The 21,376-nt window shown below is 42.7% G+C and overlaps 1 protein-coding gene and 1 long non-coding RNA gene across 2 annotated transcripts; one reads left to right on the top strand and one right to left on the bottom strand.

Moving 5' to 3' along the window:
- Positions 1-238: 238 nt before the first annotated feature.
- On the bottom strand, positions 239-2,297 carry CST11 (cystatin 11; the record flags this gene model as incomplete). The annotated part of the gene is made up of 2 exons (XM_082743011.1): positions 239-319; positions 2,073-2,297. The coding sequence occupies 2 exons, from the start codon at positions 2,295-2,297 to the stop codon at positions 239-241; spliced, it is 306 nt and encodes a 101-aa protein (XP_082599137.1).
- A 5,033-nt stretch (positions 2,298-7,330) lies between these two features.
- Positions 7,331-20,842, top strand: LOC309871408. The gene is made up of 4 exons (XR_014315262.1): positions 7,331-7,398; positions 7,826-8,055; positions 17,297-17,520; positions 20,230-20,842. It is a non-coding gene; the product is annotated as an uncharacterized lncRNA (long non-coding RNA).
- Positions 20,843-21,376: the final 534 nt, after the last annotated feature.

Genomic DNA, 21,376 nt, shown 5'->3' with positions numbered 1-21,376 from the left:
ATAAGGTCAGGAATTATCCACATTGCCTCATTAGAATCCCCAAACTGCCCTTGCCCTGAGTAACTTCAGATTATATCATTATGAACTGAAGAATCTGGCAAAAAAAAAAGAGTGGAATCATAAACACTAAGAGTGTTAAGATAATAGTTTGACAAATATTTATTTTCTATATTGAGAATTACTGCCTATTGCAGGATACTTTCATGTATAGTGATTGCAGGTACGTGCTCCGGGACACCTAGCCATTGGTGCAGTTTTTGTTCAGGATTCTGTACTTTTCAAACCAAGGAACAAACACTGAGTGGAAGCATTCAATTTGCTAAAAAAACAAAAACAGTATTCAAAAAAGTTCAACATGCAAAGTGAAAATTTTAAAGGAGCAGGAGGAGGATATAACACATGTAGTTGGGGAAATGACACCACTTCACCATGCCTCCATCCAAACATGATTTGACTTCTATTTTGATTTCAATCACTTGATAGTAGAATTAGTGAGATCATTCCCTAAAACACCCTTCTGTTTATGGTGATAGTTGGAGACTAAAAATAGGCTCCATCCTGCCATACTCATAATAGAAACCAGTGATTCTTTTTTCCTCCTTATTTTTTACTCACGTGTCATTTACTTCATACTTTCCCTTACATGGCCTCTGTTGGCTTCATCCATCCATCCATCATCTATCCATTCATCACCCACCCATTGTCCATCCACCCATTATCCATCTATCCATCCGTCCATCCATTCTCCATCCATCCATCCATCCATCCATCCACTTGGATCCATCTACTTGAACCCACCCATCACTATCTATCCTTCCTTCTCTGCATTTCTCTTTGTTCATCCATTGATTCATCATACCCTCTCCCTCCTTCCCTTGTCCCCATTCTCTCTCAAGATTTTGTTTTTCTTTTTCACTTCTCTTTTATCCCATAATGAAAAATTAATAAACATAATTTCTTAGTTTGATTTTGTTTTCTTGCTTTTCATTTGAAAGCCCAGGGTTGGGGGTAGGAGGCTTACACACTTACATTTCTTTTAAAATTGGAATCAAAATACCAATTCCATCAGCTTAGTCACATCAAGAAGATCCTCTGATTTTACCCTGTTGTTATAGTCAATTATTCAGACTCCTGACTTTCCTTGTCTCCCAAATTCTTTCAGCAACAAAGGAGCAATGCCTGCCAAGTAGGATCTTGGTCACTCTTACCTTCACTTCTCCTCTTTGTGTAAGTCATTGTTATCTATGCATTCTTTTCAAGCAGGCTTGAATATACCCCCAGTAATTCTACCCTCCCTCATCCTAATACCACAGAAAACCCAAGTGAGTTCCTCCTGAATTAATGTGCATTCACACAGTACCTTATAAATCTCTCCTTCCTGAAAGGAGCAGTTAGTAGTCTCAAACTTTTGACAGGTGGTCTGCCCCATTTCCATGTTCACATGATACTACACATGGTCGGTAATCTGTGGGGAGCAAGTGGCAAGGAGATTAAAGGACTTCTCCTTTCTCTGTAGCTTCTTGTGGCAAAAACTCCTTTGCATGGTGCCCAAGGTCAAGTACTCCTTCCTGGACAAACTGGTGGGCTTCTCTCTCCCCCTCTTATCTGACTCCTGTCCTTTTGCCATTCAAAGAGAATTCTCCAGAAACCAATCTCTGGGCAAAGGCACCCCTTGGGCAACTCAAATGAGTTGGCCAAGGGTCTGTAAACTGTCTGGAAAGGGCCTGATAGTCAATCTTTTAGGCTTTGCAATCCATGCAATCTCAATTACAAGTACTCAACTTAGCTGCTGTGGCTCAAAAGTAGCCCTAGATGATGTGTGCATGCATGACATGGCTGGGTAGCAAAACTATTTACAAAAATTTCAGTCAGGCAATATTTGGCTCCTGGGGTATGATCTGTTAACCCCTGCTCTTAGGTGTCATTTAAATAATTTCATCCATGTCAGTGAATTTATGTTTCTCCTACAATTCCCACTTGAAACTAAATGAGGCTGAAATTCACTTGTATGGGCATCCCCTTTGGACTGTCCCCTTTGGAAAGGCATGGCTAGGAGAGGGGGCTGCACTGACCTGCTTCTGGACCTTCAGGACATGCACAATCTGGAAACTGTACTTGTCGTCACTCTTTTCATTGAAGTCATTGATCACATACTGCATAGTGGCTGCCACATAGCACTCTGATGCAGGAACTTCTTTGACACTCAGAAAGGTTTTCCTTTTCTCTTGGTAGGTGAGGGCCATCAGAGATACCAGTATGGCCAGCAGGATTTGTGGGACCTGCCAGAGTCTGGCCATTGTCCCTTACCTGGGGAGTGATAGGAGGAAACCCCCCCCTTACCCTCCAGGGCCAAGCAGGATCCCACTGACCTTCCTTGCCTGGCCATATTTAAATGGTCAGTAATTGAAACCCACAGCCGCCCTCCTCCACCCTCTCTACTATAGCTGGATCTGGTGAATGAGCAGGAATACTCTGTCATGGTTGGCAAGTTCAGTCCCACTTTCTCTTCTTCTTTTTGCATACATTCACCTATCACACACATACACTTATGCAAATACTCATCTCTTCTCTTTTGGGGGCTTCTGTCTTAGCAACACACACCCTCTTGCTACCCCATGCTGGGTATGCCTTGCTACCCAGCATGATCTGGGTGGAAGTCAGGCCAGGTGCATCTATCTATTGAACCCATCTCAGCCAGCACTGTGGGTGCTCTGGAGTGACAGAAAGCAATGGAGACATGGGGGATGCTGGATCACAGGGCAGTGGGGCACAAACAGGTCAGCCAAGTGAACACCACATCCTCTCTGCCCTTTGCCTTTCTCTTGGACTCTTCTTATCACCCTTTCCCTATACTCTGCCTGGCCAGGATATCACCTTTCCTTCAGGCCTAAATCTTGGTCTCTTCCTCTGTGTTAATAATTCTTTTTTTAAAGAAAATATTTGTGATGTTATTGTATCATGAGACATTGAAACATCTGAACAGATGAATATCCAGGCAGTTAGGCAGCCACCTTTCCTTTCACTTCTGAGTTATTAGGGCAACTTTCCGGTAGGTTAAAAATAAGGAAATAAAAAGACAAGCCTTTGCATTACTTAAGTCTTTCCAAGGTATGTGCTGGTTCAACACAGACTTTGTCAGATGCAGCTAGTGTCCAAATGTCATGCCCAATACCTCCATAGTGGCAGCACACTGAGCCCACTCCCACCACGACCCTGATCGTTTGTGTATAATATTTTGGATATCTGGAGGAATGTGAATAGTATAAAGAAGAGGAGAAAAGAGGAGCAGCAGAAGTGCTTGGCTGGGAGGAAACCAGTTGAAGTTGTGCAGGGAAAGCCTTGAACATGTGATTGGTGCAAAGCCAAGCATTGGCAATGTTCTTTAATGGGAACATCTGGTGGAACCCCACATTGGGGTTTTCATCAGCCTTGAGCTGGCCCACAACCATGCTGTTGATGCAGCTATCTGGCATGGGCTGCTGGTTCTGCACTGTGATGCTGCACTGGGTTTCTGGAACGGAAGACTAGACAACCTCTCCACAATGGCAGCTTTCCTCAGGAATTGCTGTCCCTCCCATGTAAGGCATGATGGGTCAATATAAATTGTTCCCGGTTGGTTCCTGTCATATTGAATGAATATGGATGCAATCTGCTCTCAAATAGGCTTGTCGGCCACTCTGAAACATCATCCAGCCTTGTTGAGATCCAAGGGGCTGGCACAATGATGGCAGTGGTGCGACAGCCTGTATTAATAACTCTTTCCTTTTTTTTTTTAATGTATTTATTTTTGAGAGAGAGTGAGAACACAAGCAAGGGGAGGGACAGAAGAACAAGCAGGCTCCTGCTGAATGAGGAGCCCGGCTCAATCCCAGGACGCCGAGATCATGACCTGAGCCAAAGTCAGACGCTTAATCTTCTGAGCCATCCAGATGACTCCCTGTGTTAAGAACTCTTAAATTTGGGAGGTGCATGGCCTCCCTTGGAGAAGCCAATGGTTTTCAGATAACAAAAGATGTGCCCCATATGGGAAGCAGACTCCATGTATGCATGAAGTCATGAGACAGCTTTATATTCACTTTCCCCTGTCCCATTGAATGGCTCCGGCTATGCTATTTGTCCCCTGTAACCTTTTAGGGCACTCTCAGACAATACATACAACCTCAGTCTAGTAATCAAGAACCAGTCTCTCCAGGTGATTAGAGCTTGGATTGTGTTGTGATGCTATACTTCTTCCTCCTGGAGGCCTGCCTACAGGGAAGAGTGATAGCTCCTTTTTCATTTTCCCCATCTGTTCCATCTGCCTCATCTTACCATCTTACTTCAGGACCCTTCTGATGTGGGGACGAGGAGAAAAAGAAGGGGTGGAGATACTGAGAAGTTCCTACACGGCACCAGCTGCAGTGCTTCTGGACTTGTTGGGAATTATGCAGTATACAGTTCTGTGAGTCCCTTCCTGGCTCTACCCCAGCCTCCACTGCTAGTAACCTCTCCTCCACAGCTCTCTTGGAAGCTGTGTTAGTTTCCTAGGGCTGCTGTAATAAGTTATCATCATCACTGGCTTAAAAACAACACACAGTTATTATCTCACAGTTCTGGAGATTACAAATTCTAAAATTAAGGTGCTAGCAGGGTTGCATTCCTTCTGGAAGCTCTGGAGAAGAACCGATTTCTCTCATTTTCTCGCTTGTAGAGGCCACCTGCATGCCTTAGCCTATATCCCCTTTCCCATCTTCAAAGCCAACAGTGTAGCATCTTCAAATGTTTCATCTGACCTCTGATTCTTCTGCCACCTGTCCTTCTCTGACTCTCTACCTCCCTCTCACAAGCATCCTTGTAATTATTTCAACCCACCCAGATAATTGAGGTTCATCTATCCATATTAAGAGCCTTAGCTTAATCACACCTGCAAATCCCTTTTGCTTTTGGAGGCAGCCTGTTCACAGATTCCAGGAATTGGACCAGAACATTCTGGGGGAAGTTATTCTGTCAATCCCAGCAGCATTCCATCTGGTTGTTTGCCCCAGATGTCTTCCATCTGGTTGTTTGCTCCCTGGGAATCCATTGGTTTCTTTAAGCTAAAGTGTATGGACCTTCCCACTCCAGCTCTCTCTGCTCAGACGAGTTCTGGCCCAGCCGTTTCTTGGGTGCCCAGCTGGAAAGCATTGAGTCAGTCTTAACTTGTAGCCTTGGTGAGGTTCAGACAGGAGCCCACATTGCTTAAAACTTTCTCTCTGCTCTCCAACTCCTGACTGCTTTATTTCCTCAATATCTATGAGTCTTTGCCTACTGTGAGAAATTTCACATTCTTCTCTAAAACCTCACCTTGAAATCTCTCTCAGTTAAAAAGTCCATTTGAGGGGCAACTGGGTGGTTCAGTCGGTTAAGCATCTGCCTTCAGCTCAGGTCAAGATCCCAGGGTCCTGGGACTGAGTCCCGCAAAGTGCTCCTTGCTCGGTGGGGAGCCTGCTTCTCCTGCTTCTCCCTCTCCCTCTTCCTGCTACCCCCCCCGCCCCCACCCCTTGTGTTCTCTCTCTCTGTGTCAAAAAAAAAAAAAAAAGCCCATTTGAGCATTGAGAAACATCCACATAAAATGTTGTATGTAACTTTAGAGAGGTTATAGATCCCCAAATTATACCCACTGTCATGGGCTCTGAATGAAGAACCTCATTTCCATACTCAAAACTACTAAGAATTTGGCCACGTTCAGTGCTTCCATAGAGTAGACCCCTATATAACTGCCTTCACGCCAGGTCCTTATTTTGAGATCTGATCCTATATTTCTACCTGGTTGCTGCAAATTTCTTTGAAAACCCCACTGTGTAGTGAAGCTCCTCAAACTCAGGACCAGATCGTCCTTACTCCCCTCAAACTGCCCATTTGGGTGTACCACATAACTGTCCCTTGGAAGTCCCAAAAGCAGCCACCAAGGCCCACCTAGTCCTCATTCACCATTTTCAGCCCACATCCCACCATGGATCATTTATGGGTAACATGGGCCAATGGCTTTATTGCCACAAGACAATGCATCTATGGGTACACTTCCTAGTACATTTATCTTATTAAAAAGAAGAGAAGAGAAAAGAAAAGAAAGCAAGATAAAAGAAAATAAAGAAAAGAAAATTCCCACTGTTGGTGGGAATGCAAGCTGGTGCAACCACTCTAGAAGACAGCATGGATGTTCCTCAAAATTTGAAAAAAGAGCTACCCTACAACCCAGCAATTGCACTACTGGGTATTTATCCTAAAGATACAAATGTGTAGTGATCCAAAGGAACACGTCCACCTGAATGTTTATAGCAACAATGTCTACAATAGTCAAACTATGGAAAGAACCTAGATATCCATCAGCAGATGAATAGATAAAGAAGATGTGATATATATATACAATGGAATATTATGCAGCCATCAAAAGAAATGAAACCTTACCATTTGCAACAATGTGGATGGAACTAGAGGGTATTATGCTTAGCGAAATAAGTCAATCAGAGAAAGACAATTATCATATGATCTCCCTGATTTGAGGAAGCTGAGAAGCAATGTGGAAGGCTTGGAGGCTAGAAAAGGATAAATGAAAAAAGGTGGGATCAGGAGGCAGACAAACCATAAGAGACTCTTAATCTCACAAAACAAACAGAGGGTTGCGGGTGGGGGGGCAGGGGGGATAGGGAGAGGGTGATGGGATTATGGACATTGGGGAAGGTATGTGCAATGACGTGTGTAAACCTGGCGATTCACAGGCCTGTACCCCTAGGACTAATAATATATTACATGTTAACTAAAAAAAAAAAAAAGATTTTAAAAAATCAAAAAAAAAAAAAAAAAGAGGGAAGATGAGGACATACAGTGAAAAAAAAAGAACAAAAAAACATTCTTCCTGGCAGGAGGCTTTCCGCATCCTACTGACAGTTGGTTTGGAGGCTGAAATTAAAAGGGGAGGGAGGGTAACTGCCCGCTGTCAGAAAGTCTTCCTGCTCAACTTTGAACAGGACACTTAGTTTCAGGTTTACATGGATTTGCTTAATGTGTTTCCTGCCACAGGCTTGGATGCGCTCCATTGGAAGAAGTTATCTGACCACCAAATTCTCACCTCAGTTTGAAGGACACGCTGAGGAAGTCTGCCTGGTTTGTTTCTAAAAGTCACACATTCTCTAGTGCTTTTGTAAGTTCTCCGATGACGTCAACCTTAAAAATAAAACTGCCAGTTATTTTACTGGCAAAGCGAGTTTATTTGGAGATAGCAGAGGAATCACACTTCAGGACATACACAGTATGGTGAACCATAGGATAGTCTGAAGAGACAAAAGGAAGGTCAGCTTTCATTAGGTTTTAGGAGGAATCACACTTCAGGACATACACAGTATGGTGAACCATAGGATAGTCTGAAGAGACAAAAGGAAGGTCAACTTTCATTAGGTTTTAGAAGGTCAGCTTTCATTAGGGAGGATTATTTTGAGCAAAAGTTCACTGGAGAAGAACAAGTCTTACAGACTGTGGTGGTTTCTCGTTGAGGGCAAGCAGTGCTTAGTGCACCGTTGCTGGGACAGGGAGGGGGTTTCCTCCTTTTTCTTAAAGGCAGGAGACAAAATTCCTATGTAAAAAATGTCCTCCTTGTCAAGATAATTTTTATCTTTTCTCTTCCTGCTGGTGCTGCCCACTGCCAGGATCAGTACGTGCAAGAGTGTTCCCTTCAGGGCTTCCCGACTCCATTTTAAATGAGGTGTCCTTTAGGCATTTCCACATTTTCCGCTTTTGATCAAGATCTTCCCTAGAGAGCATCACTGATCACAAGGATTTCTCCCATTTTGTGCCTTTGTCCTGTTGCCAGGAAAGCCCTGTGCTGGCTGTCACGTCCCATGTTGGAGGTAAAGTGCACTCACTGAAACTACTGAGGCCACATGTGAGCAACAAGGAAGGGTAGGAGGGAGAAGTTTCGGGCCTTTTCCACCCACACTCTTTATCTTATCAACGTGGTAAGCATTGGAGATCATCTCCATGCATTGAAGCAACATCATCCTCTTGGATGCATCCCTTTTGCAGACATTTGACAGGCAGCAGGTAAGAAGTTGAAGAATAATTATGCAAAGTAGAATTAGAGTAATGTGGTAAATCCAGTTTGTATGATCATTCTAAGCCAGGAGCTGAAACCTGAGGGTAGCCAGCTAAATAGATCAAGACGATGGAGTGTGAGGAGAAATTTGCTTGCTCTCTGATCCTCTATAATTAAATTTCTGCTTCTCTAGAGGCATCGATCCATGTAAAAAGGATGGAATTCACAACTGTATAAATGCCTCTTTGTTCAGTAAGTAGATAATCAAGGGCCATGTGATTGTCTATAACTACTTTATCTGGCGAGTCAAGTGATTACCACTGGGCTGCTACTGCTTTGGCTGTGGGACTGGCTAGCTTTCCTACTATTAGGGAGAGATTTCTGGTCATGTGTTGATTGGCATGTGAGAAAGGTTCTCCCTTTGGAGACAGTTCTGGAGTCATGTATGCCTCCTGGAAGTTTTTGTTGAAGGTGGCTATGGAGGCTCAAGGCAGGGCAAGTGGGAAACTTCTGATGTGTTATAGATGCTGACTCGGACAGTTAAATGTCTCCATAAGCATTGACCCCTTGTGCACCAGCTATCTAAACGTTCATGCCCATGGGAAATGCTGTCTACTGCAAACAAAAATGAAACCAGTTGAGGCACAAAAGACTTCAGGTAAAGTTTGGTTATTGATAGATTCATTAACTGGAATTTCTTGATTGGCCTGTTCAAGCCATGGGTTGGGGGAGTTTGGGATAATATCTGTGAGAAGCCATCCTTTCTAAAGTAGTCTTTTCTAAAAACGTCACAAAGAGGTGTAAACAACTTCTAAACCTTTGGCAGAGCTATAAATATCTGGGAACCTGCCACCAGAATGCCTAGCCTTATAAGTAATCATAGCAAATGGAGGAAGTTCTTTTAAATGAGGATCACTGTCTGACTGCAAATCTGAAAAGACAAGGCCAAAAAATATGAGCCTATCAAAGAGTGATTGCAGCCTGGCCTTGAGGGGTTAAGATGGTGTGTGTACAGAACAGAAAAAGAATAGTTATTCTTGTACTGGCCTTTTCTGCTGGCTGCACAGACTCTTTTGTTACTCAACGTACTAGGCTATAAACATGTTAGATCATTCCACAGGAAGAAATAGAGTGTTTATTATGGTCTAGCACATACCTACATATATAAAACTGAAATAAAGTTTAATGAACTGACATATATTTCCTGTTTTCAGTATATGCCATGCATGCACTCCATTTTGTACTGTATGAAATTATTTTTAAACACATCTGTAGATAATAAATAAGTCTATAATATATCATCTGTAAATTATAGATAAAACTGAAGATACATTATCCATATATCAATGTAGATACAAACAATATGCATATTTTCTACTTAAATAAATGTTAATAATAACTCAGGAACAGTCTGAAAAACAAGAAGTCACAATAAATCCTTCTACAGTTGGTATAAGGCTATTGTGAAAGTTTCATGGCTTCTCACTTTCCAAAGCAGTGTCTGCTGCTTTGCCCAGATTCTTTCAGGTTTAATGCAGTTTGTGCAGAGTTAATTTCTGCATATTACGTTAAGTGTTCTAACATTTTCTCTTGATTTATTTTGTGTTCTCAGCTCTTCCAACCTTTTTTTTTTTAAGTTATTTATTTATTTGCGAGAGTGTGAATGCGAGAAATCACAGAGGGAGGGGGAAAAGCAGACTTGATGCAGAGCAGGGAGACTGATGTGAGGCTCAATCCCAGGACCCTGCGATCAGGACCTGAGCTGAAGGCAGACACCCAACGGACTGAGCCACCCAGGAGCCTCCCTTCCAACTTTTTAAGCATAATCTTTGCTCTGCTGATCTTGGTGGCATTCTCTCATGTGTCAGGGGTCTCACCTGGGTCTACCTGATTCTATTACACATGGCCCTTCATGCTTCAGCAGGGTAACTTAGGTATGTCCCATGATGGTGACAGGCTTCCAAGAGAATGAGAGGATATGCTCTAGGTCCTTGGGGTTTAGACTTGGAATTGGCTTACAGACACTTCTGTGACATTCCATGAAAAAGGATAAGAGACTCCACCTCTCAGTGAGAGGAACTGTAAAGTCGCCTTTGCAAAGGGGGTGGATATAGGGAGGCTTAAAGAACTGTAACCATTTTATCAATCTAGCACAGGATATTAGTCCCAAGTAAAACTGTATTTTCCTATTCTTAAAATGATTATCACACCTGCTGTTCAAGACTATTATCTGTTCACGCCTTCTCCCCTTAAAGATAAACTCTTTAGACTTATTTTTTTTCCTGCTCTTCTGTCCCCCACCCCCCACCCCAGCATGAGCATGATGGGATGATTTTATTTCTTCTTTCCTCCATATTTACTCCTTGAGTTTGAGATTCATTTACTGCCCAAAGGAGCTCAGTTATTCCAACACTATTTGTTGCAAAAGTGTTTTTCTACCTTGAATTGCCTTTTACATCAATGTAAAAAGCGAGTAGGCTACCAGTGGTTATATTTCTTGACTATTCTGTTCCATGTATTTATCTACCATTTTGCAGGAACCATACTCTAGCTCTATAGAATTTGGGGCTGGTTTCCTTGGGATTTTCACAACATGATGCATGTACTCATATGATGTTTCTGGGCATACATATAATCATGTTGTATATGAATAAGGAGAGTATGTAGTTGAGTCATATTTTTATTCATTTTGACAATCTCTTACTTTAGATCACTTATATTTAATGTAATTATTGATTGTGTTTGGATTGAGCCTACTATTTTAGTATTTGTTTTTGTTTGCTACCTCTTTTTAAATTTTCTTGATTTTGTTAATATTTCCTACCTTTCCATTCATTTCAAAAGTCCTTGCCTTTATTTCTTTGAATGTTCTATAACAGTTGCTTTAAACTCCTTGTCAGACTGAGTTATTTCAGCATTGGTGTCTTTTTAAAAATTGTAGTTCGCACACAATGTTACATTAGTTTCAGGTGGACAAAGAGTGATTTAACAAGTCTATATGTTATGCTGTGCTCACCACAGGTATAGCTGGTGTAGCTACCATCAGTCACCATACAATGCTATTACACCATTGATTATAGTCCCTATGCTGTGACTTTCATCCCCATGACTTATACTTCCATAAGTATAACTGACTGAGCCACCCAGGCACCCTGACCTTGACATTTTTGAAGAGGCATTATACTGTGGAATTTCCCTAAATATGTATTTCTCTAATTTGTGCAATAGCATGGCATCCTGGTAAGTGCTCTGACAGTACAGAAACCTGTCTGTGGATCTCTCCTGGTCTGTGCCCATTGGCCTCAGGGGACACACATACCCCACCTCCTCTCAAGGCCCCAGTTCTGACCCTACCTCCCTGAAAAGGGAAAGCTCTGTTCTTTTTGTGGCTGTCTTGCCAGCTGTCTTGGTCTCTCCCAACATTTTTTTAAAATTTAATTTTATTTTTTCAGTGTTCCAAGATTCATTGTTTATGTACTGCACTCAGTGCTCCATGCTATATGTGCCCTCCTTAATAACCACCACCAAGGCTTACCCATCCCCCTCCCCTTTCCAACTTTTGAGATAGTAACAATGAGACTGATTCAGAGCTAAGGAATAGTAATGTCCCTATAGAAAGCATGTTTATTCACTGGCTTATCATCCCAAGGACAAGGCCAGAAGTGTGGGATGAGGCAGGAGAGCAGGGGCCTATTGGCCTTGGTCTGGGTTCCTTGAGCATTGAACTATGTTGGTGCTTGGTCCTGGTTCTGACTTATAGCTGAACGACTGAGGAACAGAACTTTCTTTGCCCCATTAAAAAAAACATTGCTATCTAAACTTTCAGATCTCAAGAAGATAAAATATTCTTTTATTTATTTATTATTACATTTAATTAACCAACATATAATGCATCATTAGTTTTTGATATAGTGTTCAACAATTCATTAGTTGTATATAACACACAGTGCTCATTACCACATGTGCCCTCCTTAATACCCCTCACCCTTTTACCCCATCCCCCTACCTTCTTCCCTTCTGTAACCCTCAGTTTGTTTCCTGGAGTCCAGAGTCTTTCATGGTTTGTCTCCCTCTCTGATTCCTCTCCTTCAGTTTTATTTTCCTTCCCCTATGGTCCTCCATGTTATTCCTTATGTTCCACATATGAATCAAACTGTATGATAATTGTCTCTCTCTGCTTGACTTATTTCACTTAGCATAATCCCGTCCAGTTTCAACCATGTTGATGCAAATTGTAGTATTCATCTTTTCTGATGGCTGAGTAATATTCTGTTGTGTATCTGAACCATGTCTTCTTTATCCATTCATTTGTTAAAGGACATCTTGGTTCCTTCCACAGTTTAGCTATAGTGGATATTGCTGCTATGAACATCGGGGCACATGTGCCTCTCCTTTTCTTTTTTCTTTTTTTTAACTTTTTTTTTTTTTTTAAGATTTTATTATCTATTTGACAGAGAGAGAGATCACAAGTAGGCAGAGAGGCAGACAGAGAGAGAGGGGGAAGCAGGCTCCCTGCTGAGCAGAGAGCCCGATGCGGTGTTGGATCCCATGACCTTGGGATCATGACCCGAGCTGAAGGCAGAGGCTTTAACCCACTGAGCCACCCAGGTGCCCTGCCTCTCCTTTTCACTACATCTGTATCTTTGGGGAAAATACCAAGTGCAATTGCTGGGCCATTGGGTAGCTCTATTTTTAATGTCTTGAGGAACCTCCATATACTCTTTTCCAGAGTGGCTGTACCGGCTTGCATTCCCACCAACAGTGTAAGAGGGTTTTCCTTTCTCCACAGAGGATAACATATTCTTATAATAGTTACTCTGTGTGTTCTGTTGAGTTTTAATGTTTACTTGGGAATGACTGATCTTGAATGTGATATAAGAATTGGACACCCAGGCAAGCATCAGGTGTTCTGAGATACAGGGCACAGCTTTGAGAGGGGCCAATAATAGCCCCCGGTGGATAACATTGCTGTAGAAAGAGGCAGCAGTGCTCAGGCCAGCTGGGAGACTGGCAGAAGACAGCCAGCAGGTTAGAGTTCGTTTATGTTCAGGGAAGGGGTTCTCTTCCCTGCTTCTCCCTGCTGACACATGGGCTCTGGAGGGTGGTGCCAGCATGTGTGATGGGAGCAACCTGGACTTCCCTGCAGAACCATATGCTTCTCTCCTTTGTAATTGAGAATTTTCCTGAGCCCCTAATAGGTATATGTAGTTTTTGTTGTAACAAAAGATACATAACATGAAGTTTATTGCTTTAATCATTTTTTTTCATTGACATTTTCTATTTTATTGTTTGTGTTCTTTTGCTTTAATCATTTTTTTAATATAATTTTTTATTTTTTATAAACATATATTTTTATCCCCAGGGGTACAGGCTTTAATCATTTTTAATTGTACATTCTATTGGTATTAAGTATATTCACATTGTTGTGCAACCATCACCACCATCCATCCCTAGAACTTTCTCATTTTCCTAAACTTAAACTCTGCACTCATTAGATAGTAATACCTCATCTCTTCCCACCCTCTTGTCCCTGGCAACTACCTTTCCACTTTCTGTTTGTATGGATTTGAATATTCTGGGGTACCTCATATAAGTGTAGTCATACAATATTTGTTCTTTGGTGACTGGCTTATTTCACTCAACATAATGCCCTCAATGTTCACTCATGTTATCCTTTGTGACAGAATTTCTTTTCTTTTTGAGGCTGAATAGTATTCTGTTGTATTGATGTAAAATATTTTGTTTATCCATCTATCTGTTGGTAGATATATGTTACTTCAGACTTTTGGCTATTGTGCCTAATGCTTCTGTGGATGTGGATGAGTACATATCTGTTCAGTAAGCCCCATTCTGGAGCAGTAACTGTCAAACCCCAGTAGAATTCCCAGGGGTCCTGACCTGGGCAGCTCTCTGCTTTGTCTATGAGTCTACAGTGAGTCCAGTCACCTGTGGGCTTGATCTCTATAGGGAAGGAGGGAAATGGTCCTGCTGACCTTTCCAGAGGCAGTGCTGGACCGTGGACCGGAGGCCAAAGACAGAATGAAGAGAAATTTAAGGTAGAGCCAGGTTGAATGTTCAGTGCTCTTTCAAGAGGAATGAATTTTTTTTTTTTTCACACAAACCTCCTGAGAGTCAAGGGTTATAGGAGAATTTCCCAGGAAGCAAAGACCACATTACTTCTGCTTCAGACTCCGGCCACCAGGCTCACAGGGCACAGGCATTCTGTAGATGGGCCATACCTAAATTTGAGAGGCACAAGAGGTTGGCCAAGAGAGATTCCATCTACCTATAGATACCCACCAGGGCACAGGGGCCACCAGTTTGAAAGAAAGCCTTCATCAGGACTGCAAATGAACTTAGAAGGCAGCAGTTCAACTCAGCACATCCCTACCTGCTCCTTGATGCTTAAACTCCTCTACCTGGGGACTCAGCCTTGTCTTTCTGGTGAGAACTTAGGCTATAGGCACTACTTACTGCCCCTGGGAAAGACAAGTGGTGATGGACACTCCTGCGGTGTGGAACTGTATCATCTCTGTCTTGCTTGACTCAAAGCAAGATGTGGAGAGGAGAGAGGAGTAACAGGGTACCAGGGTGTGAATGGAGGAATGGGAGGGAGTGGCTTTCAGTACCCTGGGGAAGAGGTGTTTCTTTGCCTCAAGTGGGGGACAAAACCTGGAGTTCAGCACCTGCTAAGAAGAAGAGCTGTAGCAAATATCCCAGTTCTTCAGTTGAGACCATGAAGGGCCACAACCTGCATGTTAATTGGAAATAGACCAATTTAAGAAGCGCCACTTCGAGTCTTCAAGGAACTGAAATGAAAACTCTAATTACCTAGAATTCTATAGCCAGCAAAATTTTTCTTGAAAATGAAGGTAAAGTAAAAACATTTCAGATCATCAAAAAAAAGAGGAATCTCAAAAATTTAAAAGGTGAAAAGAGTTCAGAGTATTTTTTAAAAAATTTAAACTTCATTTTATTTTTTCAGTGTTCTGGGATTCATTGTTTATGCTTCACACAGTAGACAACTGCAATAAAAATAATTTGGAAAACTCTAGCTCTTGTAAAGTTAGTAGTATATTTCTCAATAAGCCAAGGGTCAAAGAAGAAATCACATAGAAAATAAGAAAATACTTTCAATCAAAAGATAATGAACATATGGCATAGCAAGTCTTCTGAGATGTAGCCAAAGCAGGGCACAGAGAATAATTTATCATCTTAAAGTCCATATATTAACCATGCTTGAAGGACATGTCGGGGGTATGGGGGAAGTTTGCTGAACCCTTAGGACAAGGGCCTCCATGGAAGTACAGTTGTTTAGTGAGAAGACAGTTTTCGAAAGAAAAAAAAACCAACAAATTAACTAATTAAGAGGTACATTATCAAGATCCAGCCAAAAATTAATCCTTAAGAGAGTTCTTTGGGAATAAGAAATAACCCCAGTGAAAATAATGTTGAAGGATGCAGAGCAGAAGGGTAAATATGTTATTAAATTCAATTAACTTAAGACAATCATCTGTTGTATGGTCTTTCAAATATACAGAACTTAAACACCTGACAACAATAACAGGGAGTTAGGAGTAATAGTCTTCTAAGGTCTTTTCACCATCTCTGAAATGGTGAAAGTACTAATTTACATCAGATACAAGTAACTCAATGATGCTTGTCATAATTGTTAATGGTACCACAAAAGAAGAGTAAATTAAGGAGTAAATAAAGCCATGGAGAGGAATAAATGGAAACTTTGAACTTGAAAAAGAATGCAAGAAAGAAGAAAAGAAGGAACAGACAATGAGATGAATAGAAAACAAATAGTTATATGGTCAATTGGAACCCAAACCCATCAATAGTGGTGGTAATACTAGTTGTTAGTGATCAGTAATATGAGTCATTGTAGATGGAATAAACCCTCAAAATAAAAGACTTCTAGACAGATTTTAAAAACTGTTTGCTGCTCACAAAGGAACATCTTAATGATTAGGACACCAACCGTGAGTAAAAAGATAGATAAAGATGTATCATGAGAAAAATAATGACAACAATGGTGATGTAGGAGTTCTGATATCACCCAATGCAGACTGCAGAGCAAGAGAAGTCCATTGGGATAAAAGATACAACTAACACATAATGGTAAACTATTTGACCACCAAGAAGGTATAACAGTTCTATTTGTATAAGCACTTAATGGCAGAGTCTCATAATACATAAAGCAATCATTGTGAGAAAAGAACAAATTCACGATCAATCACAATGAGAGACTTTAACACATTTCTGAGCAATAGACAGAAAAAGAGACTGAAACCTGAACCCAAACCAAAGCAAACCAAACTCGATATAACAAAATAAAGCAAAAAAGGGTAAGTATATGAAAGGTTCGAAGGAAATGGTGTACTGAGTGGTATCTAACTCCTAAATAATATAGAATATACCTTCAAGAACATATAGAATGTTGGTCATATTCTGAGCAATAAAAGAAATCTCAACAAATTTCAAAGAAGTTAAATAATAGGGCATTTTCTGACAATGTTGGACTTAAGCTGGAAGTCAACAGGAGAGAGGATGATTAGAAATTGGCTATGGTAGGAATTAAATAACACAGTCACACTAGCCCACAGATCAAGAAAGAAGTCACAGTGAAACTGAGAACATATTTTGAAGGGAGGGAAAACCAATCATACTAAACTGGGAGGATGAAGCCAGATGTACCTTCTGGCAGAGGCCAAGTCAGGACAGTAGATTAGACAGTTCCCCAACCTTCCTCATTGCTGGCTGGCCATCCGGTACTTCCCTGGGTCCGGGTAGTGGTGGGCTCCAGCCAAGGTTGTAGGAAGCCTTGGCAACTGCCTCCACTCCCATAAATGGGCTCATCAGCATTTCCAGGAATCTATGTGACTTGTTCAGCTGATGCACTGCCATGGGAGCAAACAGGTGGATACAATGCTCTGCAGGATGGGGGCTGAAATAACAACTCAGGCAGGCAGCCCTGGCAATGTGCAGGGAACAGAGCATGTCGCATGTATGCCTTGTGTCCAGGGTTTTTGTGACAAGGGGTGAAGTTGTGACCCCTCTTCCTCCATTCTTTCTGTTTGGTAATATGGAAGGGACAGGCAGGTAGATGGAGAGACGGAGCTGGACAGAGGCACCAGTCAAAGTGGGGAGGTCAGCAGCTCTCAGAACAGGGCTGTGTGGGATCCGGAGATGTGGAGGGCAGCCCAGAAGCTGCTGCCACCCCCTCCTCCCATGTGTCCCCAGACCTTGGTGTTGACAAAAGACAACATGTTCCTGAAGACGCCTCTGCTTCTGGGACTCATTGCGCTGGGAACTCATGTCTGGACCAGTCAAAAAGAATTTGTAGACATTAGTAAGAACCATGATTATTTAGTGACATCTGTGGAGTTGATCTGGCTCAGTTCAGTGAAGACAACATGGAAGAACACTCATACAAGTTGTTGGAGGTTGGTTAAGCTCAGAAAAAGGTGAGTTGGAATCAATCTGTCCATGACCAGATTATAGTCCCTGCATGAACGGCCCTGAGCTGGATGCCATGCCAGCAGGGCCCTGGTAGGGAAGGCCTCACCTCTGCGCCACATTCCTGAAGAAACTGGGTGTGGCCCCCTCCCTGCATAGTGCCCACCAGCTTCCCTCAATCTTTCCCATTTCCTGACCCTCTGCCTCTTCTTGGACAGTAGCCAACCCTGGACACCTGTAGGATGTGAGAGCTCCTTGGGCACAGGTACTATACCTGTTCTCCCAGCCCTTGTGCCCTGTCCTAGCTCAGGGTCTGGAGACTGTGTAAGTGAGGTTGGGAATGTGTGTGTGTGTGTGTGAGTGAGAGAGAGAGAGAGAGTTGTTGGTGTGTTTGGGGCATGAGTGGATATCATGTGTCAGTTACAAAAACTGAGCCCCGAACAAGTCAGTCTTCTAGATAATTCCAGGTCAGGAATTATCTAATGAGAGGCAGGTTACTCCTCAAAGTGATTTCTGGCTACATTTCTAAGTTTGAGTTCTTGAATTTTCATGAACTTCTATTTAACAGGATGAAATGGTAACTTTTAATAACTTCTGATAGAAGCCTAATGAAACAAACACATGGAACAGCAGCTACTTTATAAATATCCAGTTCAGTGTTAACAAGAAGAGCCTTTCTGTGCAGCCAGCTCCCACATAAAGAGACAAACATCCCCAGCCCCCAGAACCCCCTACATCCCTGTCTAGATGCTGCCCTGAAAGGGACCACCAGCTGCGATGGCTCATCAGTGGACTAACAGACCCACTACCCTACTCTCTAGAGGAGGATTCTCTGGTGTTGTCCCCTTGTGTCTGGATGACATCGCACAGGTGTATGATTGAGAGATCAGTGGTGCTGTTAGGGTTGCTGTGGCCCATGCAGGCTCGTTGCTGTGCAGCTTCTGATCCTGTGAGCATGCTCCCTCCTGTGCATTCAAGGCACTGCAGATGCGACTAGCAGGTGCAGGCCATCAGAAGGAGTGCCTCAGGGAAGATTTCAGTACATGCTTCAGGTGCATTTAGGGAAACCTTTCTGTTGATCATACGCTTACAGAGAAATTGCACATGATTTGAATATTCTATTTATATTCATATTCTAGTCTTTTGCCCACTTCTTTTTTTTTTTCCTGCTCTTGGTACTTGAACTTTAATAAGGACTGTACAGGCATTTGGCAGCACACATTCTATCAAGAGATTTTGACAACTAGAAAGCAAACAGAAGGACAATTTAAAAGTAACATCACATCCACTCAAGCTGTCACTCAAGTGCCTACCAGTGATCTGACACCAAATCAATAGTATTACGGTTCATTGAAGTCAGATCAATGGTTTCACAAAGTTTCAGAGCAGGCAGCTGCAGCAGCACAATAGCAAACTCCGTTTCCTGTCTATTATTACAAAGGAGGTGATCACTGTCTGGCTTCTTTCAGTGCCAAAGCCTCGGCACACTACTACCTCTAGACTCTGGGATTCTCACCAAGATGGCTGGGTGTGCCGTGCCATCTTCTCCTCACCTACCCCCTCCCTCTATCCTACCACCTCCTTCTCCATTCTCCAGGAAAAAAACAGGAACTAGCTTGATAAGGATTTCCCCTCCTACCCCCCACCCCCACAAGAACCAGAGAGAGTCCATATCATAGACACTCTATGCTTTTGCCCACTTTTCTATTTTATTCATTCATGGGAAGCAAATATTTAGCAGCTGTTTTATAATTTCTTCTTGACAGAGGTTTTTAATGGATAGATATTTTTAATGGAGTTGACGTTGCACTGCACAATTTGTAAAGAACAGGGTGAAGACCTAAACAGCTGCCCCTTACAAGAAGGCCCAGGAAAGAAAAAGGGTTGATAATAAAATTAACAATAATATTAAGGAAGGTCTATGAAAGGAAGCTTAGAGAAAATGTCAGGGATGATCCTGGGCCACAATGAGGGTCTTGGCCCACTCCATCCAGGTCTCAGGGCTCCACCCAGAGAGGGAAGGTGGTCACACTAAGAAGACAGAGTGGCTTCCAGCAGAGTAGTGAAGCTGAGCCCTGCTTTCACCTGGCTGGCCCACCAGAAATACTCTGAAAATACCCATATGACCTTCCTCCCAGGATGAAGCCCTCTCTCTAGAACATAGCCTGAATATTTCCTGAAACCTTGGATTCTGGCTCTGTGATCCTAACTCTTCCTTTATTTTGGTTTTGGAGGACTCTTTAGTTTATCTAGTCATCCCACATCCCCCTCTAATATCCTGGACTTCAAGGACATGTCCCAATCTTCCCTCCACCCCAGCCTTAGGGAAAGTCTCCCCTCTGGGTAGGTTTGCAGCTCTTGCTGAGTGTCCAGTGTCCAGCTGGACCATCTCCTGAGCAGTCTGCTGGCTCCCCCAGAACTCATGGGGGCAGGGAGAATCCAGGAAATGTCATGGGTACTGGCAAGACCCATGGGTCTTAGTGGGGTCCTAGTGGGACCCTCTCAGGAGCCCCCACCCCACATGTGCAGATTCAGTAACCCTCGCCCATCATTTTGGTGGAGATTTGAGCTCCTCAGATCTTACCCTAGGCTGTTGTTTCTTTTTGCTTTTTGTCATTTGTAATTTTCATGTACGGTGAACTCCCACTCAGTCTTTCATGTGAAGAGCTCTCCATGTGTTAAACTGTTCTAATCTCATAATTACTTTTTTTTTTCAGTTCAACTGCACCTTTATTGTGGATACCAGACCATGGCTTTCCCAGTTCTTCCTTCTGAACAGTACCTGCATGCAGAAACAGGCAGAGAAGGGGCCCCTGGCTCCTCAAGCAGAAGTTCCTAGGGCATTTGGGTGGTTCAGTCAGTTAAGCATCAGTGTTCAGCTCAGGTCATGATCTCAGAGTCCTATGATCAAGTCCCACATCGGGCTCTGTGCTCAGTGGGGAGCCTGCTTCTCCCCCTGTCTTCCTGCCTTCTCATTGTGCTCTCTCTCTCTCTCTCTCTGACAAGTAAATAAATAAAATCTTTTTTTTTTTTTTTTTTTTTTAAAGATGTTCCTTTCCCTCCATAGAACAACAGTCAGTCTGTAGTCTCAGGTCTGTTTAGTACCAGGAGTATTAAATGTATCTCAGAACACTTTCTGGGTTCCCGTCTGTTTTGCACTCTCCCACATCTTTTATATTTTGTAGGGGCACCTGGGTGGTTCAGTGGGTTAAGCCTCTGCCTTTGGCTCGGGTCATGATCTCAGAGTCCTGGGATTGAGCCCTGCATTGGGCTCCCTGCTCAGCAGAGAGCCTGCTTCCCCTTCTCTCCCTCTGCCTGCCTCTCTGCCTACTTGTGATCTCTGTCTGTCAAATAAATAAATAAAATCTTTAAAAAAAATTATATTTTTTAAATGTTGCTGCCTGTGACAAGGGGTGGAGAATTCATCATTACTGCTCTTACCTTGACTGTAGGTGCAGAATGTTGAGTCAATCAGACTCCCTAGTTCCTGGGAGGCTGTCCTAGTGGTCCTTGCAGTGTCCCCACTGGTTGGTTGGTGTATTTATTCATTCACTTACTCATATATTCATCCACTGTTCCATCCATCCATCCATCCATCCTTTCATGTACCCGCTCACCTGCTCACCCGCTCACCTTCAGTCTCTCCATGCCCCTCATCCATCCCACTCAAAAGGAATGTAGACAAATTTGCCAAGGAGCAGACACCTGTTTCTCTCTTCTGGCTCTGGAGCCAGGCTCACAATGGGGTGATCCTTCTGAGGAGGGGCCATATCTAGTCCCAGAGATTGGAGGTGGGTGAGTAAAGCTGATAAAATGTTCTGCCTTCCAGGAACACCCATCAGGGCATCTGCACATGAGCCTCTT

Source organism: Mustela nivalis, assembly GCF_964662115.1.
Source record: "Mustela nivalis genome assembly, chromosome: 8".
Lineage (NCBI taxonomy): Eukaryota > Metazoa > Chordata > Mammalia > Carnivora > Mustelidae > Mustela > Mustela nivalis.
The sequence above is the reverse complement of the archived record's forward strand: the minus strand, read 5'-3'. Positions and strand labels throughout refer to the sequence as shown.